The sequence below is a fragment of the Miniopterus schreibersii genome (assembly GCF_964146895.1).
Source record: "Miniopterus schreibersii genome assembly, chromosome: 11".
Classification (NCBI taxonomy): Eukaryota; Metazoa; Chordata; class Mammalia; order Chiroptera; family Miniopteridae; genus Miniopterus; species Miniopterus schreibersii.
The window spans coordinates 39,632,582-39,658,306 of NC_138111.1; the positions used below are offsets into that span (position 1 = coordinate 39,632,582).

The window sequence follows — 25,725 nt, forward strand, 5'->3', positions numbered from 1 at the left end:
AGATGATGGATGAATCGATAAAGAAACAGACACATAGACACACACATACTATACATGCATACAGAAGTTAATTTCATATAGTGATAAACTTTCGAAACAATAAAATAGGGTAATATATTGGAAAGTGACTTGGGGCTGTGGAGATCATTGCAGGTAGGGTTCTCAAGGAAGGTCTCCCTAAGAAGGAGAAATGTGAGCTGAGACCTTGAGAACGAGGAGAAGCCAAACATGTAAACATCTGGGAGAAGAAAAATGCCCAACAGAAGGAACAAGTATAAATGTCCTGAGTGTAGAATGGATTTGTCATGCTTAAGAGCAGACCAGAGAGAATATGATGGGACCTCAGGCCATGGTAAGGAGCTTGGATCTTTCCCTGTTGGTAATGAAAGCATCAGACGATTGGAGCATTCAGTTATCATAATTTGCTTTCGTTTTCATTGTTCTTGTTCATATATCTCTCAAGTCTCTCTTTTTAGATCAAGGTATCATTTACTTGTAAGGAAATGAACAGCTCATGAGGCACAGTTTGATGAGTTTTCACCTACACATACAACTGTGTAATCACCACACTGAGCATGGCTTAAGTTTTTTAAGACTCTGTGTGCTGCTCAGAGAATGGACTGCAGCCGGGCAGGCAACAATGGCAGCAGGGATACCAATTCAGAGGCTGTTGCAATCTTCTGGAAGCTGCGATGAGGCTTAGAATAGAGTGGCAGCAGTGGAGGTGGTGAGAAGTGGTTGGATTGGGTTGGATTTGGAAATAGGGGTGACCTGACCTGTTAATGCAGAGAATCAGGGTGTGAAAGAGAAGACTAAGGGAGCCCTCCCAAGATAGTGGTCTGAGTCACTCAGTATGCTGGTGCTGTTGACTGAGATGGGGAGGACTTAAGAGATTTACAGGGTATAAGGAATCAATAATTTTATAGGAAGACCCTAATTTATGTCTTAGAATTGTAAGACAACCCAAAAGATCAAACTTATTACTTATATCTGCCTCTGGAATATTTGCATCTGGATGGCCCAAGCTTTGCCCAGTCATACAGTGATAGCATGCACGTATTCAAGTAGACACAGACAAACAAGACAAGCTACTGATGTCCACTAACAGGCCAGGCACTTTCCAACCGGGCTGAGAATATAGACCAAAATCCTAACCAAGCCCACTCTCTTTCCTGCCTTTTAGATTCTGATGTCAGAGCCAGGGAAGTTGCTACAGAAAGTCAAGGTATGGCTGCAGGAGTACTGGAATGTCACGGACCTCATAGCCATCCTTCTGTTCTCTGTTGGAATGATCCTTCGTCTCCAAGACCAGCCCTTCAGGAGTGATGGGAGGGTCATCTATTGTGTGAACATCATTTATTGGTATATCCGTCTATTAGACATCTTCGGCGTGAACAAGTACTTGGGCCCATATGTGATGATGATTGGAAAAATGGTAAGCAGAGTCCTCTGATTCCACGTGATAAATTCTCAAAGGAGGAGTGGTAATAATAGGAAGAGGGAAATAATTCATTTGGGCCTGCTATCAAGGTCTCACTGAGATGGCCCTGGGGGTGTTTTGTTTTTTAATTCCTTTTGAGTGTTCTGGAATTTGACTACCTCTATATACATAACTGGACAATTAGCCATCACCCACCCATTTACTTGCTTGAAAATATATAAAGAGTATACATTTTGTGCCAAGCGCTGGATTAAGATTTCAGCACATTAAGGTGCTTACTCCATGAGACTGAGGATGGAAGGAAGAGCAGTGTGAGAATGCTGGAATAGACATGCATATAAAGTACAATGGGAATGTAGAAAAGAGAATGTAGGTCAGGGAAGGTTCCATGTGGAGGTTATATTTTTGCTGGATCTTGGAGGAGTAAGTCTGCACAACAAATATTTAACAGATTTTTAAGATTTTTAACATTGCTCTCTTTTTTTAATGAAGTGCTAAGAAAATGCCTTTCTCCAGACAAAGAGAAGAAAAACATAGTTCATTTAAATTCGGTGGTTAGGCTGTGCTTGAATTGAGACCATTAAGTTCTGTCGATATATTGTGTGCCTTGTTACACTTCTGGAAAACTACGTCTGTTAAAAACTAAGTTCCAGAATGATGCCCTACTTATCTTATTTTTTTAAAAAATGAATCCCAAGTGGCAAACTAATAGGCTTCCCCGCAATGACTGTGGACTTGCTCCAACACTCTTTGGCCACACTAGTTTCCAGACTTCCTTTATAAAGACTGAGCCCTAGGGGAGCAGCATAGTTTGAATCTGGGAGTGCCCAAGGAAATTAGCTCCCTCTCCAAACTCACTAGAGGAAGAATCAGAGTCTGGGTTGTTTGGGTTTTCCTAAATCAGTTTTTCCACTTTTCTCAGTGTATCCTCTACTTCACCTTTACAGCACATATGTGGAAAAGCCAAGTAATCCATTCTGCAATGCCAAACACCTCTTATTGAGAAACCTCTTCATTAATAGCCTCCACTCCACTTTCATTTATGAGCTATTAAAACCAACAATTGGTCAACAGATGTTCTTTAACATTCTTACTCAAGTTTTACTATACACATTATTGCTGCTTACCTTTCAGTGAACAAATTGATATTTATTGCCAGCATGTGTGTGTAACTCTACTACAATGAATCTTAAATAACCAAGACTTCCTACAAAAGCACTGACATAGTCGAGAACTTGAATCCAAAAAAAAGAGGTTATGAGACCTGGAATAATTCATTTAACCTCTTTGAAACTCAATTTACTCATTTCTTAAGTAGTTACAATACAGGAATATCTCTTAAGGTTGTTGTAATGATTAGAAATGACATATGTTGAATAGCCAATGGTGTGTGGCTCATAGTAGGTAGTTGACAAATTGTACCTTTTATTATGTTCATATTATGTTTGTTAAAATACAATGAAATGAGGGGAAATTGGTAAGTATAGTTATTCTGCTCTATTCCTAACATTCTTGGACAAAAGCTTGGTATTTATAACACCACCATTGTTTAGAGAAAATATCCCAAGCCCTTATTAGAGAGGAAAAACTTAAATTCAACAAACTTGAGTTAGACCGAATCCCAAACCTGAATCCCAGTTCAGCTGGGGATTTCAGACTAGGGGAAAAAAAAAAAAAGCATCATATTCTATTACACTGCCTGTTACATAATCTTTGTACTTTAGTAATGAACTTGAGATTGTGGTGAAAATTTCTATGTCTAAAAGCAGAGTCTCAACTTAGAGTCTATGGAAGACATTTAGAAGAGAGGCTCTATAGACCCTCCACCTAGGTTATACATAAAAATGTGTGGGTGTATGAATTTTCTGAACAAAGAGGAGAAACTTCCATGAGATTCTCAAATGGGTTCTCAAATGGACCTAATGAAAGTGAAGAGCTGTAACAGCTACAAAATTAATTCAAGTTTTTTCAGTCTTGACACTATTAATATTTTGGACTAGAAAATTCATTGTTCTGGGAGACTGTCCAGTGCATTGTAGGATGTTTAGCAGCATCTTCTACCCATAGATGCCAGTAGTATGTACACACACACACATACACACAACAAAAATATCTCTAGATATAGCCATATGTTCTGGGGCTGGGGTAGGGGCATGGGGGGCAAAATTGCCCTCTTTGAGAACCACTACATTGGGTGATTACATAATCTGGTTGGTAGTTTTATCCTAATAGACTATTACCTTATTTTATTTCAATAAATAAAACCTGAAAAGACCCAAATCAACCAAATATATTACTTTAAAAAGATTGAGTAACATTTAAGTAGTTGAAATAACTAAAGTCAAACTTAAGCAGCAAGATTGTTTTAAAAGCCACGTCTGTCATTTTAATGATGACATAATTATCCCCAGTTTTTATTAGAATTAAGCCTTACTGTGGAGTGAGCAAGAGAGAAGCACTGCATTTTCTCTACCTTCTAACTTATGAATGACTTTACTTTTCAGTCAAGAATAAGTAGAAAATGAGTATATTTGGGGGCTTTGTTCTCTATGGGGTTTTTAAGATAATTAGTTCAATAATTGAGTCACTGATCCAGAAGGTAGGTAAAATATGCCTATAGAATTTATCAGGGAGCCCAATAGACTGCCAGGCTGGAAGCTTAACAAAATATGCCCAGCTGTGATTACACTGAAAATCCCTCAACATTAGAGAGCCTCTATTCAGTACTGAACTGCCAAAGAACTGTGCCCTGTGGCCTAGGGGCAGATGGCTGCTAAGGCACCAGAATGCAATACTGATCAAGTACGATTCCAGTTGATCTTTAGATCCAGGATTCCACTTCTCAATGGAATTCTCTAAGCCCAGTGCTAAACTTATTTATATAATGTAAAATAAAAACAACAGTAATCACAGCTATCATTTACTATGTGCCGATACCATGGCAGACATGTCATCATCATTACAACCCCATGAAACAGGTTTTAGTGTCTTCATTTAACAGCGGAATAAACTGAAACTGGGCAAGGGACAGAAGCAGGATTCAAACTCCTGTCTGACTCCGCAGCTTGACTGTCTTCCAATTCTAATAGTAATAATACATTAACATTTACTGAAAACTACCCACTGAAGTTTTTCATGTATTATCTCATGTAATCCTTGCAAAAACAATATGTATTATTATTATTGTTATTATTACCACCATTTTTAAAATGGGACAAAAACAACAACAAGATTAAGTGAGACCACCTAGTTGTTTTTACTAGCAAAGCCAAGATGAAAAAACTCAGGTAGTCTGACACCTGAGAATATGTGTTTGACCACTACAGTATATACTCTTCTCTATAAAACACAATCAAAGAATATTTATAAGGATGAGATGATCAGGTCTCTGAATATTGAACCAACTCGACAATTTAGCTGTGAAAACATAGGTAGCCAGCCCTGGTTCTCGCTCATAATGTTCTGTTTCTGCCCTCTACTCTATCAGATTTTGGTATTTGAATGGAAGCTAAGACTTCTTAGAAATATATGAAATTGAGTGCGCAAGAAGAATGTTTCTTCTCTTTGATTGTTTTGACCCTTTGGGTAAATATCACGATCAATCTGAATGAAAACAGTCCTGAGAAGTTAGAACAGTTGCTATGTTTACTGGCTGAGTTTTCTTGGATCAGACTAGCTCCTACATCTCACGAGTACACACCTTCCTCTCCCCACCCACCTTTTAGTCAATCTAAATAAATATAACATGAAAAACCCATTAGTGTTTCTTCATCGGTAGAACATTTTATAAATAAATAATGAAAGAATTTTACAAAATAAAGAAGAGAGCAAAGATGAGAAACAGACCCTTGTTTCCTATAAAACTTTCAACACAGCTGGCTGGCTCATTTTAAGAGAGTTCTGAGGCCACTAAGTTGTGAAAGGAACAAGTAATTAACTAGTATATATATTTCACGGACAGTGAACAAATATGAATTATGTAACATTTTGAGAGACTCTTATTTAGTTTCGAAGTCACACAATACTTGAGAGATGGATTTTGAAGTTGCCTTGAAGGTTAATAAATTGGCCTAAAATATATTGAGCCTCCAGTGTCCTCATGCCAACAGGAGGGCTGTAATGCTGTAATTCCAATAGCAGGCACCATGGAATGCATTTTTTTTAAATAAAATTTTAAAGCTAATTTAAAGCCTTTATTATCATTGATAAGATTATCATTGGTCTTTCTTTGTGGATGGGCATCCCTTGAGGAAGTTTGATATCCAAGAGAAGATAGTCTTTTGTATTGGATGGTTTGATGATGCAAGGGATAGAAACTAATCTCCAACTAGCTTAAGCCCAGGAGGGATATATTGATTTATAGCTGGGCATGTTGGAACTGGCCTTAAGGGCTACCGCAGTAAGGCTCTCAGCCACTGTCAGGACATGCTTGTGCTCTCTTTCTGAAATATCTGCTTCATTCACTCTGATCAGTACTGCGGAGCTTAGCCTCAGACACTCTGAATTACCAACATTACAGAGAGATACAGGGAGTGTCTCTCTCCCAGCTTCGGCTGAAAAATATCCAAAGAAAGAATTCTGGTTGGATTTTTATGTCACATGCCTCCCTCCTACCACTGCTGTTGCCAGAGGGTGAGGTACCATGTTTAACCCAGCCTGGCTAAAATGGGTGGGAAATGCTTCTAAAAGGAGCAATGGGTTCTGACCAGGTACAATAATAGTTATTACATCCTCAGATATTCTTGGTGATAACAGGAAAGTAATTGGCGTATAAGAAACAGATCCCAAAGAGCATGTGTCATGAAAACAAACAAAAGAGAACGAAGAACAAGAGATACCGTTGTACTTGAATGCAGTCACGAGAATTTTATAAACATGTCAAGATGAAAATCCAACCTTTCAACACCAGGCACAGGATTGGGCTCCCTGATTCCAATGCCTATAAAAACACCCTTCATAACTGATAGCATATGCTGCAGAAGTACAGAAAGAGTGGTTCTCTTTCTGGGAAACAGGTTTATTTGTAAAAGACCACGCAATGAGGTAGGACCACAAGGATAAGGTCATATATGATGGATATTTGTTGTCCTACATTTGTTTATAAATGATTGTTTTCTTGGACTTTCCACCTCTTTGTTAGCTTTTCAGAACTTAGAGAATTTACGACATTGCAATAGTTCTTGAAATAGTTCAACTATCCCAATTCCAATTTTGCTAAGAAGAAAGAGACCCAAGAACAACATTTGCCTCCCACAGGAGCAAAGAAAAAGTTAGTTCTAAGTTCATATGGATACTCAACCTTGTGTGTTACTTGACTCCCGGGTCTAATCTTGACTAGGTCCCACAGACAGCAATGGAAAATGAAGGGGTTCCATTGGGCATATATTTGGGGGGTTCTTGATGATATTTTAGTTATTTATAACATTACATGGACATTAGCTTCAATAGGCCAAGTGTCCTCTTTTCTGGACACAGCTCCCTATCTAAACATCCTTTATCAGCATTACCAAAAATGAACCTTTTTCAAAGGTTCCAATCAATGTCAGTGCCATTGGAACACTCAGTCATATGAGTTTTCTCTTTTTTCTACCTCTGCTTCCCCACCCTTACAGATGATAGACATGATGTACTTTGTCATCATTATGCTGGTGGTGCTGATGAGTTTTGGGGTTGCCAGGCAAGCCATTCTCTTTCCGAATGAGGAGCCATCATGGAAATTGGCCAAGAACATCTTCTACATGCCCTATTGGATGATTTATGGGGAAGTGTTTGCGGACCAGATAGACCGTAAGCAAGTTTATGATTCTCATACACCAAAGTCAGGTATTTAACTTCAATTGGGTCATGTCTTTTCCAAGTTCATTTGTTTGTTCTCAATAAATGGCTCAAGATAGAGGACCAATTCCTAGCTTCTTATCTTGGAGGAAAAACATTACAGAAGGTGAATGTGCAATTTTAGCAAAGCAGTCCTCAGGTGTTCCTTCAGGTATGTCCCTACTGTGACACGAATCGACATCTGGTGTGCCAAATTTGATCAAGAAATAGACCACTTAACAAGATTGAAATTCTTTGGGAATTCAAAATCTTAGGGCCATGTGTTGACTATTTCAATATTAGTAATATATTACATCACTACTCCCCACCCCTACTCTAGCCTGTAAAAAATAAATTCCTTGGGTTTGACTTCAGAACAAATAAACAATTCTCAATTTCACCATCAGAATTCAAGAGTGAGGGCCAACATCTGCATGGTGTTTTCCTTGCCCTGGAAACTATTCTCCAACTCCTTTTCCCACTGTCTTAAATTATGTGCTTTTGAGACTCAAAAGAAGCTAGTATTCATTGCCTGGAAGTATGGAAAATGCCTTAGGTTATAAACTGAGTTGCTTGCTATAAATGCCAAAAATAAAACAGTATCTATATCGTGAAGTGATTCAGTGTGGGAAGTGAGCGGCAGCAGCAGGCCCCTGATGTTTTAAGCCTTAATAGATGCTGATTCTCTACAATAAACACTCTTCTTGTATAGAGTGTGAGGATAGTTGTATCCTAGGAGTCTGTTCCAGAATTTTATTTGGACCAAATGTCAGGGCACACCAGGCATTGGGAAGCTGTTTGGGAAAAATGCATCAGGAAAGAAACCTCTTTCAGTGTGGAGGAGTTGAATCCCGGAGCAACTATTTCTCATTTTCCCTGAGGACTTTAGCTCTAGAAATAACATCCCTCCAACATTGTCGAATTAACATTTTTCAGACATTTTTTGCTGACAGGCCAGCCATCTGAGCCCTGGACTATGGGCATAGATTAGGGTTACCTAACCAGGTAGTGTGGCTTATTAAGAGCAGGAGCAGAGACTAGTCCCCATCCCCCTTCCACCCCTGCCAGTCCCAGGTAGATCTGAAACCAGGAAAATAAAGACAAAGCATCACAGAGCGTGAGTCCCACAGGCCGGGGCAGAGCATGTGTCCTCCGGACACAGAACACACCTCTACTTCATTTTCCCTCCTGTGGTAGGTTTCGAACGAATATCTTTTCCCTCTCAAAATGAGTCTTCTGAGGCAGGAAAGCTAATTGGAACAAATACTCACTTCATAAGGCTCAGCCAATGCGCTGAGGAAGAATTTGAACTCCAGCTCCCAGCTGAAATATCTTTGGTTGGCAATGTGCAGCCTTCACCAAGACAGCTTTCCAGAGAAAACTCGTTTGGAATCCTCCTTTCAAATGGTCCCTCAAGGCAAAACAACACTCAAAAAGCCCACCAATGATCATCTCCACAGAGACCAAATGTACTATTTCCCCCCCAAGAAATTGCTTTTCCACTTACATTATTTTGCCTTTTCTAATTTTCCTTTTTTCCACAAAATGAGATTAAGCCCCCAGGGATGTTTTGACAATGTAACATTTTGGGATGGGAGACAGAGGGGGGTGCAGGTGTGTTTTATGAATGGGATTCTGTCTGTCCCTCTACAAGTGGCCATTTATTGATGTTGTACTATGAACCCAGCCTAGTGCAACAAACACCACCATCTGGCTGAATAAGAGGATCTATTATTGTTATTTTAAAAGAAGGGCTGATTGTAGTTTAGAACTCGAAAACCACCCCGGAGACAGAAGAGAGGTATTTTGTGTGAGTGAAGTATGAAAATAGATTTCCCACATTGTTTATTAGATCTGTGGTGCTCTATGTGTGTGAGGATAAATTTCTACCCCAAATCCCAATATGTAACTGACCCAGCCTTGGATGCAACCTTCATGACCCTCTTCCACTAACCACTTCCTTTTTGATGTTCTGAAATTGGCTACAGTGGTAGCCACTGTTCTAAGCTAAATCAGCCAGTTTTCTGTCTAGAGTGCTAAAGAGTATTTGTCCTTTCTCAAATGGGTAGAGAAGGATTCCCCCAAATCTGTCATTGCATTTGGCCAAGTTCATTGAATATCCCTGTCTCTAAATTATTTGATTTTTATGCGTTTGGCACTGGCTGGGCCCAAGGGGGATTGGGTGACTGCCCCACCTGGTCATTCAGAGCTGCCCGGGAGACCCAAGTAGCAAGCTGTTTGAGAAAGGTACAAATCATTTATGCTACCCTGCAATGTCTTGCCTCTTTTCTGTGCCGTGTCCAGGTTGGTTTGTGAAGCATGTGTTCAGGCTGATCGGATCTCATGTCCACCTGGACCACAGCCCTGCCCAGGGTCTACCAATCCCATGCTGTGATGTGCCCGCGTGGGCCTCTCCGAGTGCTGCTCATTCACACACACCCCCGAGCAACTCATTTCTAATGTAATGCACGCGCGCTATATCTAACTTTTTGTTTTTAACTGCAAAATTGCTGAACCCATTTCGCATTTGGGGAAGTAATCTTTCTTATTTGGGATGAGTGTAGACGGATATATAATGGGGCCCTAGGGTCAGGTTGTTAACCTCTGTCTTACACCTCAGAAGGGAGGGAACAGCTTTATTGCCCTCACTTCTGGGAGGCGATGATACTGAACAACAGATGTTCTATATATATTTCCTTTCTGTAGTTTGTCCTAAACCCAGAGACTATTAGAAAAGCCAAAAAATGCTAGAATAAGACTTGTAAGGTTACTTTCCAAATGTGCTTACAGACTAAAAGAAAAAGAGGGAAAAAAGAATGGAGTCACTGTCAACTCACAAAATAACATAGATACCTTTACATCTAAACCAGGTTGAGTCAACACAGATGATAGCCTGGCTGTAATCTCAATTATCTGTAGAGACTAAAACATTTGCATGGTGATGGGAGCAGAAGTGAGTACAAACACGCGATTGGAAGCAGCAAGCAGTAAAACTGAGGAAGGAACCTCGATAGTCTGCTCTGCCTGGACACTGACTGACACCCTGATTCACTGATAGGAATTGAACTTGCTGTTGTTGTTGGTTTGTTTTTATTTTGTTTTTACAAATAACTCAAAATCATCTTAGAGGTTTGTTATATAAAATACTAACTCTCTAAGATCCAACTTATGTGCCACCATGAGGTAGGCGACTTAGGCTGCAGGTTGTTAAAAAATGCTTTGCTACCGAATGATATTCTTTTGGGCATCTCATTAAGGTGACCCATGTTGCATGGGTTCTGGGAGCCAGTCAGGATCCCACTGGAGGCTGAGGGGGAAAAGCCACTTAGAGAAGAGGCGCAGCAAAATAAATTTCCAGCACATTCATGCCAAGGCCAGGGCAAAGCTAAATTAAATAGCCTCTCGCCTGCTGAGAACTAGGGTTCTGTTTTGTTGTGTGAGGTACCTGGAAGTACACCTTTGTTGGCAGAGAAAATGGGGTGTCCCTGGATTCCTCCAGCCTCGGAATGAATGAAACTACTCTTTATTTACAGGGCATCCCTGTGTTGCCTGTGGTACACAGATTCCCTAGGCCATACCAGGACAGGGGAGAATGAATCATGCTCTTGAATGCATTAAGTCAGGCTCTAAATTTAGTCCTTTCTGCCTCTCGGAGTATTTTTACAAGTTTGGGTAGTAATGTGAAAGCATTACTTTCTACCATGACAACTTAATATTATTTGGCTCTTTCCACTCGCCCTAAATTAACTAGCCAATCTACTTAATGCATGGATCAATTTTTATTTCTCTTACTGCCTAGGGCTTTTCTATCTGAAGTTGATAGGTAACCTGGAGTAAGAGGGGGGTCTTTTGTTGTTGTGGTTTAGTTTCGCTCTATTTAATTAATTAGTACAAAATTTTGCTATAAAAAAAATCCTTGCTCCTTTGTACCTCTGTTGTGTTTGTGATGTTGACTGGATGTGAAGTGTTGTTTTTGTCAGGAAACAAGGAGCATGGGTGAGCAGGGAAAGCTAAAACCCTCTCCTGCATTACTTTCTGCCTCAAATTATTTGTTCCTCACGTCAGGTGCGGAAATTAGAGTAGCTCAAGGCCAGTCTCTAAAATGTGCCTGCTGATGGTGAAACTTAGAACAGCATGAACAGGGAAGATATTGTTCTCATTTCAATTGTTAGACTCCAGTTCTGGGGACTCAGGGCTCTGCATCTGTTTGGTATTCAGGACTAACCTTCTCTGAAGGATTCAGAGCACACTAATGCCCAACAGCCACCGCACGGGGAGTGCTGCCTGGCCAAAGAAAGTATTTTGGAAAAGAAACACTTGAGACAGTGCCAACTCTTGGGAAAGGGGGAATTGTTTTGCTGGGTTTTGTTTGCGCAAATTGCTAAGGAAGCAAGCCAATATGAGTCACCACCCCCATCTTCTGTCCCTGAAAGTCAGCTTACATTCTAAGGAATGCCTACCTGACTTGTTTACTAACGCCCAGGGCGCTGTAGACAGCAGTGCTATCTGCAGACGGGCCTCTGTGATGATTCCATCTGCAGTGTGATCAACATTCCACTCGTAATATTCACTTAGCCTTTGCTCACAGGTTGGCCTCCATTTTTAAACTGTCCATTCTTCGCTCAATAGATATTTATTTTCTTTCTACTATGTGCTGGACACCAAGGTTCAGAGGTGCAGGTGACAGAGACGCTGTCTGCAAGGAGTTTACAGTCCAGGAGAGTCAAACTGGTGTTGGCAGTATTATGCGGAGATGGAGCCAAAAAAAGAAAGTAGTCAGTTCCGCTGGAGTGAGAGTAGGGGCACGATAGGTGAAACCTTGCAAGGAATGAGCAGGTAGAGCTGAGCCCTGAAATATGAGCAGATGTTTGCTAGGCAGAAAGGGGCAGAGGCGTGTGAAGTCAAAAGCATGGCTTTCCGCGCTGAGAGTGAGCACGGGAAGGTCCGGGCGCGGCAGGTAATGCAATACGGCGACTGTGAGATGAAGGGCAGGCGGCGGGACAGATGCGTCTGAAGACAGAAGCGGGAGCATAGGTCTTAGAGGACTTGTGCTCCACGCTCAGGTGGTGGTGCCACGATCTGGTACATATTTTAGTCAGAGCTATCAAGCAAAACTGTAAAGGTCCCTAAAAGGAGTTGGGATGGGAGGTGAGAGAACATTAGCTAATGCAGTAGCAGTCGGGGTGGGGAAGATAAGGCCCGAGAGACTTTGGGAAGGTAGAATCAGAAGGACCTGCACAGAAGTCAGGTGGTGCAGAAAGGGGGGGAGTGAATGAGGATTGAAGATGAAGGAGTCGAAGGTCACTCCAAGGTTTCTGGCTTAGTTTAAAAGGTGATGTCATTTACTGATAGAAGCTGGGAAGAGGAAAAGTGGGAGGAAGGGGATTCGTTCAGGTGGGGTTGGATTGAGTTTGAGATTCCCATGGGAATTCCCAGAGAACCATGACGAGGGCTATTTTGTATGTAAAACTCTGGTGCTAAGTAGAAAGAACTGGGTGGACAGAGACATAGATTTAGAGACCAAGAATATAACTATCAGTTAAAGCTATGGAAGAGGGTGAGCATAAAGAGAAGTCCAGAGTAGAGCGCTGAGAATGGAGGCACCAGCAGTGTCAAATGCAAGGTAAGAGTCCAACTGGGTGAATGTGTGGACGAGTCCATTCAGTGGACCTTTAGGGTGTCACTAGTGACTTTGGCTAGAGAATAATCATTTCAGTGGTGAGTGCAGAAGCCAATGACAGTGATTTCAGAGCAGATGAGTATCAAGCCAAAGCCTTTACTAGGAAAGAGGGAGAGAAGCGTTGTATATGTGTGGGGGGGGGGGGGTAGGTGAAGTGGGGCTTTGAGCAGAAGAGTACAGTAGTTCCTTACTATCTGGGGGGGATACTTTCCAAGACCCCCAGTGAATGCCTGAAACCACAAATAGTACTGAATCCTTATATATACTGTTTTTCCTGTACATGCATACCTATGATCAAGTTTAATTTATAAATTAGGAATAGTAAGAGATTAATGACAATGAATAACAATAGGACAATTATAACAATATACTGTAATAAAAGTTCTGTGAATGGAATCTCTCTCAAAATATCTTATTGTACTGTACTCACCCTTCTTATGATGATGATGTGAGATGATACAGCATCTATGTGATGAGATGAAGTGAGGTGAGTGACTAGGGATTGTGATGTGGTAACATTAGGCTGCTGTAAGGGTTACTTGAACACAAGCACCATGATAACTGAGAGGGCTACTAAGTGACTAATGGTAGGGGGGTGTATACGGCGTGGATACACTGGACAAGGTGATAATTCACATCCTGGGTGGGGCAAAACAGGATGGTATGAGCAATTTAAAACATAAATTGTTTATTTATGGAATTTTTCATTTCATTTTTTCGGACTGCCATTGACTGCTGGTAAGTAAAACCTCAGAAAGCAAAACCTTGGACAAGGGTAACTACCCTAATGTTTTGTAATCACCACTCAGGGAAGTCACTGACTCAGGACATATCAAAGAATTGCTTAGGGCCACCGATTTACATAGTTTGGTTTTCTATTTTCCCCATCAAGACGCAGCAGCCCAGATCAAGAAAAACAAAGAGTTGGATTAATCTAAGACTGAAGCTTTGCAGTGTCAGTATGGCAGAAAGAAAGGGGACTAGGCTTTTTGACGATGCTTGCAAGTGTTCTTAAAGTTCTGCCTTATGAGATCTAAGATGCAGGGAGAAGAAAATAAAGGTATAATGTTGGTAAGTCCCTAGGAAGAAAAAGAATGATCAGAGGACTAGAGGTCTAGCCTGAGCACCAAGTAAATTGAAGAACTAAGAATCCTAAGAGTGGTGATGGCAAGCTGATGTGGTCAGAGAATGGTACGTTGCCATTCGGAATTAAAAGGTGGAACTATTTAGGTTAATAACAAGGTCCAGAGATGGCTAGGAGAATGGATTCTATGATGTGCTGGAATTGAAGTCAAGCATCTTGAAGCTAGGTTCTTCTGTGTTTGTCAGTACAGAAATTGAATATTCGTAAAAATGACAGGGGTAAAGAAGAAGACTGAGCAGGATGGCCTGGAACTCAAAGGGAAAGGGGCTCTTTGCACAAGAGTGAAAAGCAGCGATTTGGAAGAGGCAGGGAGTATTATTGAAAATGTAGACATTACTTATGGGAACCACAGTAGTGGATGTACAAGAATGTACCATTTCCATTTGAGAAGGTTACAAGGAGGTGGTGTCTTCCTGCAAAATGGGTTTTGGTTAAGGCAAAAAAATACGGGAGTGGACTTATAAAAGTAGGAGGAAGCAGCAGAGTTTGTGTTTAATGATAAGGATGTTCCAGAAGGCTCTGGGGAAAGGGAGAAGTGATGGGAAAATTCAGTGGGCAGAAAGCCCAGCGTCATATGAGGACAGTAGCAGAGGGGAGCATAGCTGACCAGAGGAGCTTGCATTGCAGGAACAGAGGATGACAGATAAAAGAAGCATGGTGGAAAGAACTTTTCCAGAGTTCTGAGGCAGCTGAAGACTGGAAGCCTAGTAGTCTAAGAGGCCAGATGAGGGTAATGATATCTAGGTCTCATGGGCAGTCTGGAGTGGCCTTTGCTCAGGTTTCCAAGATACTATTGGGGACAGATTGTTCTGGTGCCCTAAAGGGTTGGAACTCTAGCCTTTGTGTAGTGGTGCAGAACACCAGATTCTAAAGAGGAACCTCCCCAGATGGCTGGAGAATTCTCCAGCTCAAAGGAGGCTCTCCTTTTGAAATTAGCAATGGCATGTGATACTAGAGAAGCATCACTCATCATCTTTCACAAGAATGAGCTCTTATTATCAGCCTGGGATATTCAATTTTTCTTTAACCTTTTCTAGACTTGCTAATATCTTGCCTATAATTGAATTTAGTGCTTGGTCCAATTGACCATTTTCAGCCTCTTTTGTAACTCTACCATTAGCAGAGTCCTTTTGGTACATCCTAGGTTTGCATGACTCCAAGGTCCATGCTTTTTCTACTCTAACACAAATACCCTAAGTAAGTCCTACATAACCCTATGAAAAATAAGGCACCAGCAGATGGGACATATTTAAAATTCTTGAGCCAGCCAGGCGTGGCTCAGCGGTTGAGCATTGACCTAGGGTCCAGCAGATAGTGGTTCGATTCCCAGTCAGGGCACATGCCCAGGTTGCAGGCTCGATCCCCAGTCAAGGGCGTGCAGGAGGCAGCCAATCAATGACTCTCATCATTGATGTTCAGTCTCTCTCTCCCTCTCCCTTCCTCTCTCTGAAATCAATAAAGATATATTTAAAAAATAAAAAATAAAACACTCTAGAAACTTTCTCAAAAGAGCACCAAACCACTTCCCAAAAAGTTGTATTTAGGAGAGAAAAGTTGACTTCCACCTAGTTGTTGGAACTATTTTGTCACATATGGGGAACTAACATCACGGTGGCGGGGGGGTGTATAAAAATGTATACGTCTCCATAAAGGCAAGTCAGTAGGGTTTCCTTAAAAATTATGTTGGAACTTGTCCTCTTCAGCATGTGCAAAAGTGATTCAAAATAGTGAGTGTGCAAGGTTTAGAGAAGAACCTAAAGTATATGGCGATCCTGAACACTAAGCCAACGGTGAGGGACTGCCGAAAAGCTTCATGTGTGTGCCCACAGAAAAGGAGTAGATAATTGTCACAGTGAGCATGTTTAAGATGAAATTAATCACTAAAAGGCAATAATACTCCATACTCTAGCTAGATACAATCAAGTACAGGAAAGGAAAGGTAATCACTATAGACTGAGTACTGGAGACACCCTCATGGTGTGTTACTCAACCCAAAAAGCTATTAGAAAACATCTAGAATAGCATTAAAAACAAAACAGAAGGGGCTGTCTTTACCTAATGCGAAGCTGTGGTGCGAATCTGTCCTGGGACACCCAGTATAACACTGATCACTGTCCCTCAAGGAAGGTATAAAAACATGGAGCTGGAGAAGAGCAAACTAATCAGAGAGACAAATGAAAAGCTGCAATTTGAGGACAGATTGGGAAGGTTAGAGCTCCTCACTATGAAAGATGAAAGCAACCATGCCTGAAAGTCTATGAACTTCCAAAGTGATTCTCTCTATGGATAAAGTAAACATGAAATGGATCCCCAAATCCCAGGATACTTGAGCCAAGAATCCTTTGAAGCATGAAGATGGTAGACTAAGGTCAAATAAAAGAAATGTCATTCTACAGGATCAGAAGAGAACCCATGGGATTTACTTCCCCCAAGAGATGTTACACAATAATAAATATAGTCTTAAAGAGATTATTTTTAAATGTTATCTTTGTAATCATAAAAAGGGAGACTCCGAACAAAAAGTGGCTTTTTTTTCCGTCCACCAAAATAATTTCCTTCTGAAGAAAAAAGATGAGGAAAGAGAGGGAGAAGAGTGTGCTGTACAATGGAGGACCCCTGTCATAGACATGACATGGATAATTCAAAATGGCATATAATCCTAAATCACGCGGAAACATTAGTGGAAAGACACCGCGTCCGGCACGCAGCAGGCACCGTCAGTCCTGCGCTCGGATCCCCTCTCACCACCCAAGCTCTGCACCCACCCTCAGCTTCTGTGTGCTCTGATGCTAAGGCTGTTTACCTGTGAACTTCATACACCTGCCCTTGAGCTGCTGGAGCCTCTGCACCACCCAGGGAGCCTGACATGCCTGAGAGTCCTTGTACCTCCAGGACATCCGTGCTCTCATGCTGCCTGTTGGGAAGGGAAGGGTGTGCAGCATATAAAGCCTTGGTTCCTTGCCTCTTGCTTAAGTGGGGAAAACTACTACCTTCAGGGCTGCAAAATGGCTTCTTGAATGTGAGGTACAATTCGTACTCTGGAGATGTCTGTGGGATCAGACTAAGGCTTAGATTTCTGAAATTTCACCTTTTTCATTTGTCTGCCAGTCTCCCATTCTGCTTCCTCCGCTTTCTACCCAGGCTCTCTTCGGAGCACTGCCTTAACAAATCACTTTCCCTTCAATCCTTTGCTAAGGGTCACTCCTGGAGGAACCCAACCTGCGACAGGCATCAGGCTCCTCAGATACAACCTGGCATCATGTGTGCTGGAAGCTCAGGAACCTTCCTTGCAGTGCAGGGTGGGAGGCCACAGGACACCCAGATTACATACACGCATGCCTTGGAGATATTGCGGGCTCAGTTCCAGACCACCACAATAAAGCGAGCATCGAAATAAAGTGAGTCAGAACCTTTTTGCTGGTGGAGAGTCTTGCCTTCAATTTGTAGAAAACTCAACATCTGTGAAGCACAGGAGAGTGAAGCTCAGTCCAACGAAGTATGCCTGTGTAAAGCAGGTGGTTGACCTAGTCATCAGTGTTGACGAGGTGAGGAGATAAGATTCTCTCTCATTACAGATGTTGGAGACTTATTTGCACCTATACTTCTTTAACACCTGAAGTTAAAGCTGTTATGTTCCTAGAAGTCACTGAAAGATGTCATTCTTGAAGCAGGAAAGTTTATTCTAGCCTTACAATCTTTTATTCCACCGTATTTCTCAAATCCCTACTCTACACCAGGCAGGCCCTGTAAGGAAAGAGGAAGATGTATAGACAACTGTTCTTGTTTTTAAGAAGTTTATTGTCTTGATGAGAGTTGGCCAACTTCTTCTGTAAAGGGCCAGGTGGTATTGGGAGCCATACAGTCTCTACTGTAACTCCTCACAGTGACAGTAAGTAAACTAATGGGTGTAGCTGCATTTCAATAAAACTTGATTCACCAAAACAGGAGGCATGGAGAATTGGCCCCTGGGCTATAGTTTGCTGACCCCTCATCTGCATCATCCAGTTGTGCACTCGCAGTGACTTCCTCCCTCTTACTTCGGTTGGGGAATGTGGGAAACCAAAGGTCCAGGAAACCAGAGGTCCAGGGTGAAATCAATTTCCTACTTGACATTTTATCCAAATACATAAGATGACACTGCGTTGTGCATTCATTTTTTTCCAGAAAAAGTGCTACTTTACTAATTCAAGTAAAAAGTATTAAAGGACAAGATTATGTCTACTGTTGAGTTAGTTGCATAAGGGGACCACACTGCTGTAGGAGTTGGTATGGCCCCCAGACCACAAATGCAGATGCTGCCAGAAGACCAACTTTATTTTTTATTATAATTCCACTTATTTCTATTTTGAACATCCATCCCCCTAAGCCGGTACAAAGCCAATACCTGTTTAAAAGACAGGCTGGAAAAAATGAGTGTTTCAAAATGCTATCCTATCTCACTGACTTAATCATCTTGTAAATAAAAACAGGATCCCCAAAATAAAAATAAAAGTATTGGCTCTACGGCTCCAGGCATGCTAGATGTAATCTTCAATGTTTCAAAGAAGGGGGCAGTATATGAAGGAATCATAACCTGGTGTCATAATAAATCGTATCACAGTGTTATTCAAGGGATTTCTTCAACTCTCAGAATGGTAGTAGGCCTGGCAGATTCTTCTGGAACAGCCCTGTTGAATAGATTCTTCTGTGATGATGGAACTGGTCCGATATTATAGCTTCTCATCACATGTGGCTAGTGGGCCCTGGAAATATGGCCAGTGTGAATGGGAAAGTAAATTTTTAATTTTGTTTAATTTTATTAATTTACATTTTCATTTAAGTAGCTGCATGTTGCAAGTGGCCACCCTATTGGACAGCTCAGTTCTAGAATATAAAAATGTGTTGGAATGCCAGCTCCGTGAGGGCAGGACCATCTCTGCCGTGTTCCCTGCTGTAGCCTCAGCATCACAAGTTGTGTCTGGGATGTGGTTTGTGCTCAGAAAATAGTTGGTGCATATGTTAAACCTCCTGAAGTAGGGAATAAAAGGAGAGCAGGGTTGATGTCTGCTTTACACAATCAAAAAAGGTTTCAGTGACTGTATAAGGGAATTAGAAATTTTTCAATAGGGCGGGTGAAAAGGAGTTAAGTTTATTATAAAAGAATTTAAAATTTAGGTTAACTTAACTACAATGATCTTGGACTCATGCTCCAGAGAGAAAGAGAGAGAAAAGTGAACTCAAAGGGAATCCTAGAGTTGATAACTTCCTGCAATTTAGTCAAATTAAGTTCAAGAAATATTCATTAAACATGTCATCATTCTAGTCTATGTGCAGAGATCAATTGTTGTTCAGCTATAAAGAAGAGAGGAAGGAAAAGAAGGGCAGAAGGAAGGCAGGAGGGAAGGAGGGAAAGCCCTTGGTTGTTGAGGGCAGCTGAGGAGGAAGAGAGAGCTGTGTGAGCCCAGCAGTGGGACCAGATGAGACCCAAGCAGAGAGCCCTGCCAACTCCATGCTGTGCCACCCTGGAGGAGGCTGCCATGCATCCTGTAACTACAGCTTTCCAAAAGCACAGTGTTCTGACCAAACGCAATGAAGCAGATGGCTGATTTCACTCAAAGCAGAGCAGAATACACCCCTTCTGATAACGTGGCAAGATTTTAACTGATCTGTATTAACAGCCACCAAAAACCAGACTGATCTCAACACAGGTTAACTGTTAGCAGGTCATCCCAGCAAGGCTCACATGTTAATTGTCTTTTCTCAAATGTGACAGAGTCCAAATAAGCTCGCTGCCTCAGTATGGAGGGGGAACTAAGCTACCAGAGATCTTTTACAAAACACTGTCCAGTGGAGTGAATAGCTTTCTGCACTGGATTTCAGACCTTGTCTTCCAAGTGACGTCTGACTGAATTGTTTGGCTTTCAGCCAAGTGTTTGGTATCTAGAATATCAGGCCTGAGGTTCAAGATGAGGACATGCTTGGCAAAAGATCCCAATAACTTCAGGTCAGATACAGAATCTGAGTCTTCATCTTAGTGACACACTCAATTCAAGTACATGACATCCACTGATGAGATAAGAATAGAGGGGGCTCATTTTATGACCTGGGTTGTGGTTATATGGGTTTTCACTTTATACTGGACTTAGGTGTTTTATGGACTCTTCTGTATATATGATGTATCTCACCTTGTAGTATAGCAAAGAATAATGCAACTACTCTGCTATAACATTTTCCACATTCTAGTGTGAACAGATTTGTTCATTCAATGACGTTCACTGAGCACGTCTGTGTCCCAGGTACTGTGCTGGGAGCTGGGGAGTAAAAAGAGGCATGCATTATTGCCTCGGCTTTGAAAATGATTAACAGGGGAAGACTGGCAAGTAAACAAACCATTGGAAATCAGTATGATACCTATTTCCTTAGGGGTGATGTATAAAGACTTAGCTTAAAGGAAAGAACATCCTTTTGTTTGTGGATTGGTGACATGTGGTGGGGGAAGGGTTGGTGAGGGGGGAACGTGATGAGGCAAAGAAAAGCAAGAGAGGGCAGAGTACAGTCAGAGAAATTCTCCCAGAGGTGACAGTTAAGCGGAATCATAAAAGATATTAAAAATTTTCCAGACAGATCATGAGAGGGCATTCTAGACAGAGAGACCACCATGTGCAAAGCTAGAGAGGGGTGGTAAGGTGTGCCAGGTGTCGGCATGTGGAGACAGCAGAGGAATGAGACTGTCTTGCTAGACCAGCCAATTAGGGGTTAGTCCCTTCTACGAGGTGCCCCCAAGCCTCCTACACCTACCTGGGTTAACACATTGCACCATATGGTTTCTGAGGTGTGTTCCCCTTGGACTATATGCATTTTTAGAAGGCGGGGCCTGTGCCCACCTTTTCCAGCACACTGGAGTGAATGAATGGAGAAGGTTAGAAAGGTGGATTGTACAGGGCTTTGTGTGCCAGACTAAGGAATTTGGATCTTTTCTTATGGGAAATACACAGCTCGCCTTGCATGGAGCCCCTTTCAAAGTTAAAGCCCTGATTTATGGAATTCAGAGGCTGTGGTTGCTGAGTGGGGAGATTGTGGCTGGAAATTAGACGCCCTCCATGCTAATTTCAGGGACACTAGATAAGCCATAGAAAAGCCCTGCGTTCCAAAACATCTTCTTAAAGAGGATTAGCAAGTTTGGAAGAGGCAGATCATCCTCTGAATAAGTTAAACCTACTGACTCCTCCCCTTAGAGTAAAGTATTTGAATCTTTAATATGAACCCCCAAAAGAGCTGAAATCGGCATGCAGGGAAGGAGAGTTAAAATAGGAGCCGGTGATGAAGCAGATGGCTCTGGCTGGGTGAGCTGGGCTTGGAGCAGCCAGAGGGCAGCGCCAGGCGACTGTGCCTGGAGGGCAAGGAAAGTGAGACAGGGTGTGGGGCAGGTTCAGGAAGAGGGGTGGTGGCAAAACAGCTTTGCCTACATTGCAGTTTTGCCAAAGGGCCCTGGCAGATGCCCTCTTGCCTCCATAAACCACCTTCTATGCCATCGGCGGTAAATTGCTGGTGCCTGAATTTAAATATTAGGATTGCTTGAAGTTCTAAGAGCCTCAGGCTCCCCCAGTTCAGTCTGTAGACCCTAGGCTTCCCAACTCCAGCCTCTGCAGTTCAGCCAGGCTTCCCCTCACCTCTCCCGGCTAGAAGACTAGCAAGTGCGGAGGGGAAGGGAGACAGAGGAGAGGGGTTCAGTGCGTTCAGCTACCGCCTTCTCTCACCTTTTCTCTTAGTCCATCCTTTGCCCATCTGCAAGTATATCAAAGATCTACCTCCCAGGAAACTCAAAGGCCTAAAAGGTCCCAGGACAGCCAAGGGAAGCTGGAATATTCTCAAAGTTTTCTTGTGACCACATATAATCTTCCACAGTTAGTCTCTCCCTCTGGTTTTCAACCAGGGGAATTTTGCCCCACCCCTGCTCCCCAGGGGACATTTGGCTCTACCTAGAAATATTTTTAGTTGTCACAACTTGGGGAGACGCTACTGGCACCTAGTGGTAGAGACCAGGGATGCTACTCCCATCCTATAATGCATAGGACAGCTCCCCCCCACCCCCCACCCCAAATTATCCAACCCAAAATGTCAGTAGTCCTGAGGTTGCGAAAACTTGGTCTGTCAGAATCCAAAATTCAACTTCTTATTGTTGCTTCTCAAGGAAAAGTGGCACAAGGTAGTTGTCACCAACATCTGTAAAGTCCTAAAGAGGACAGATCTGAGAAGATCCCCAGTCATCACTCCCTGAAGCCAGGAACAGGGTGCTCCCAGCTCCCATCTGCCATCCCTTACAGAGTTCCCCATCTCCCTCCGCTCTGCTCACTCTATCTTCAGACCAAAGACCAAGTCGGGACATCATGTAATTATGGTGTCGGAACAGTCAACATGACAAACTTTTGGCAAACACCAGTAGGTCCTGTGTCTTGTCTTGGTACCAGTTTGGATAGAATAAATTCGGCTACCACTGAGGAATGAGAACCCAGAGGCCTTAACTTGTTTACAATTCACCAAATATTTTGCCCATCCAGGTGAAGGCTAGAAAACTTTAATACTTCCCTTCCCAAGTTTGCATCTTAGAGATGCAGTGATTTTTTATTTATTTATTTTTTTACATACGGAAACACCATCATGGATTAACAGGGAACTGTGACCTCTGAAGTCCTATGGAGTGACCTCTGGGATGCAGGAGGAAGGAGAACCACACTCAGACTTGAGAGTTATACTTACTGACCAACTTACCACCACTGGGCCAGATTCAAAACTGTTTTTTGAACATTTTCTGGAGCCTGTGATTCACTCCTGAGTGGACCACGGGGTCCAGCTTTACAAAATCAAAGTCCTTGAAGCAAAGGAATGAAGTCTGCAGCGTGCCCTTTTTAATATTCTGAACAAGGGCTTTAGAAGAAAAATGCCACTGTGAACTGAATGGTTACTGTACTGTTCCAGGAAAGCCAGTTCCTGACAAGTACTTCAAAGTCACGGTGCCACCTGAGGAACATAATATTCAGCTACCGAAGGAACTGTACACAGCACATGCGGTTTTATTGTACATCCAGTAATTGAATATACAGGGTGGGGGACACCTCTATCAAATAGGTCATTCACTAAAAGACTAGATTCTTTTCAGTGGATTTAGAATTATACACCCTATCAGGAGTCTACATAAAATAACCAAGTGTCGAAAATGTCACTGCTTTTTGAAAATTGCATGGCAGTTGTACTTAAGCAGATTGTATCAGGATGCCTGAGTTCTTTATTCGCTGCAAGTGTGCTACAAAGGCTGTCGTGAGGTTCATGTGTTTCTCCTGGCATTTCTAGGTGGAGAAAAGTCCATTAACATTAGTTAAGATCCTATTACAATGGCTGGCACTGGGCCAGGCACATGACATGCTGCAACTCATTTGGTCCTGATTGCTGTTGGTGTCCATGAGGAGCAGAGATTGAATAACTTGCTAACAGCACACAGCCAGGAAGAGGCAGACGCAGAATTGGAGCCCCGGTCTGTCTAGTCTAACTCCTAAGCCAGTGCTCTTATATCTACGTTATAACAGAAGGTTTCTCCCATCTGATTCCACAGCCCAGCTCTTTGCTGGCATCTCACTGTGGTGACTGGACCACAGTCACGCATTTATTTACTCAACAACTACTTATTGATTGCCCTCCTCAGCACTGGAGAGCACATAGTAAACAAGAGGCCTCATCTTTCCCTTCAGGGGAGTTGCTTTCTACTGGGGGAAGGAGGGAGATAGACAATAAGGGAAAAAGTAAATAGTACTTTGGGGTAGTAATAGGTTCTGTGAAGGAAATAAATCCAAGTAGTAGGCTAGAAAATCATTGAGGTGAGGAGTTGGAAGTACAATTTTTTTTAATTTTTTTTAATTTTTTTTATTTTTTGTTCTTCCTCAGCTGAGGATATTTTTTCCACTCCTTTTTAGAGAGAGTGGAAGGGAGGGAGAGAGAAAGAGAGAGAGAGAGGAAAACGTTGATCTGAGAAGCGCTGATGTGTTGCCTCCCGCACACACCCCGACCAGGGCCAGGTGTTGAACCTGCAACCTAGGTACTGCCCTTGACCAGGAATCGAACCTGCAACCCTTCGGTGTTCAGGCCGACACTCTAACCACTCTAGCCATACTGGCCAGGGCAGGGATATAATTTTATGTAGGATGGTCAGGAAAAGGCCTGTAAGAGAGAAGATTGAGTTGAAATGTGAATGATGGAAACAGATGTGGCAAGAAATTGGGAAAGAACATTCCAGACAGAGGGACTAGCAAGGACAAAAGCTGTGTGGTAGGAATGATCTAGATGTCTTCACCTGGGATGAGAGAGGATGCCAGTGTGCCTGGAGTTTAAGCTCAAAAGCAGCTTAAGTTGGTATAACGTGTCGTGGCGGAATTCCTGGGGGCGAGTGTGTGGCTTAATTCTAAATTAGGGACTGGATTTAAGAACAGAATCAGCAGCTCTGCAATCATTCGGGAAACATCACACCACCATGTGCTGACTGTTGGGATGGTAGAGAATCTTCCGAAAGCCATCGTTTTCCAGAATCAGCAAGGGGACTCCTGCTGTAGGAGCCGTGCTCTGACCTCACTGAAAGGTTTCTGTAGCGCCAGGGTGGTGACACATTGGATACTCTCGGAAGCAGCCATCATGGATGAATTAGACACCCAGGTGAAAAATACACCATAACTCCCAAGCAGAGACTTACCTGTCCCAGGAGTATGTCAGTAGAGCCCTTGCAATCAAAACTGATCCCCGAGTAATGTAAACAAGGACGCAGCGTTCGTAAACGAGACAAAGCTCACAGGTGGGTCAGATGATTACAAATCGGAACACACATAATGTACTCGGGGGAAATCCTTCCAGAAGGGTTTGCTTCCTAGGGCACATTCATGGAATGCCTGGTGCGGGTGGAGAGCTCGGCTAAGAATGGTTTCAGTTAGTGCAACAGGGACAGCCCAGGACGGAACCAGAGCCAGGCACTCTGAATCCCTGTTCTGTCTCCTCCGATAACTGTGACCTTGACCAAGTTAGTGAGCCTCTCTGTTCTTCGGAATTATGAACAAGCGAAGGGCAGCAAGGAGGCCTGCCTGTGTGCGGCCCCCACAGGGACACTGAGAGAGCGCGTCCTTCCTCGATGACTAGACTAAGCCTAGGAGACGCAGGAGCGCGTGCACGTCAGTGTCTGTGACAAAGCTGAGATCCGCATCGATGTCGGGGCGTGATGGGCTCAAAGGAGAACATTAATAAATCACAGTGCGGGTGATGCGCAGATGTGCCAAATTCACGAACGTGACACCCAAAGGACTGACATCTGGGAAAGAATGAAACAAAATTTGTACTTTAACAGACACAATACCAAGAGCTGCTCAGGCACAAGGTGTTACTGGTAGGGACAGGGGAAGGAGGAAGTGAGATTTCTTGTAGGGTTGAGTCCTATGAAGCCACAGCAAAGCTGTTACTTGAGCCACCAGTCCCTTCCAGCAGGGAAGCCAGCTCTAGACAGATGCCAGAACCTTGAGTTGTCTAAACAGTGAGGTATCTTCTAGCCTCCTCTAGTCCACTGTTTTCTTTAAAAACCAATCATGTTGGAACAATGAGGCCAAAACAAGCTGCCTCAAATAGCACGCCTCTGTCCCT

General features: G+C 42.6%; 1 protein-coding gene across 7 annotated transcripts in view; it reads left to right on the forward strand.

The window, feature by feature from the left end:
• Positions 1–25,725, forward strand: part of TRPM3 (transient receptor potential cation channel subfamily M member 3) — a 738,103-nt gene that overhangs the window by 678,470 nt on the left and 33,908 nt on the right. For all 7 annotated transcript variants that reach the window (XM_081150433.1, XM_081150432.1, XM_081150430.1 and 4 more), the window contains 2 exons: positions 1,184–1,435; positions 7,054–7,228. In XM_081150433.1, coding sequence (XP_081006559.1) covers positions 1,184–1,435; positions 7,054–7,228 — 427 coding nt within the window. The remainder of the gene's footprint in view (positions 1–1,183; positions 1,436–7,053; positions 7,229–25,725) is intronic.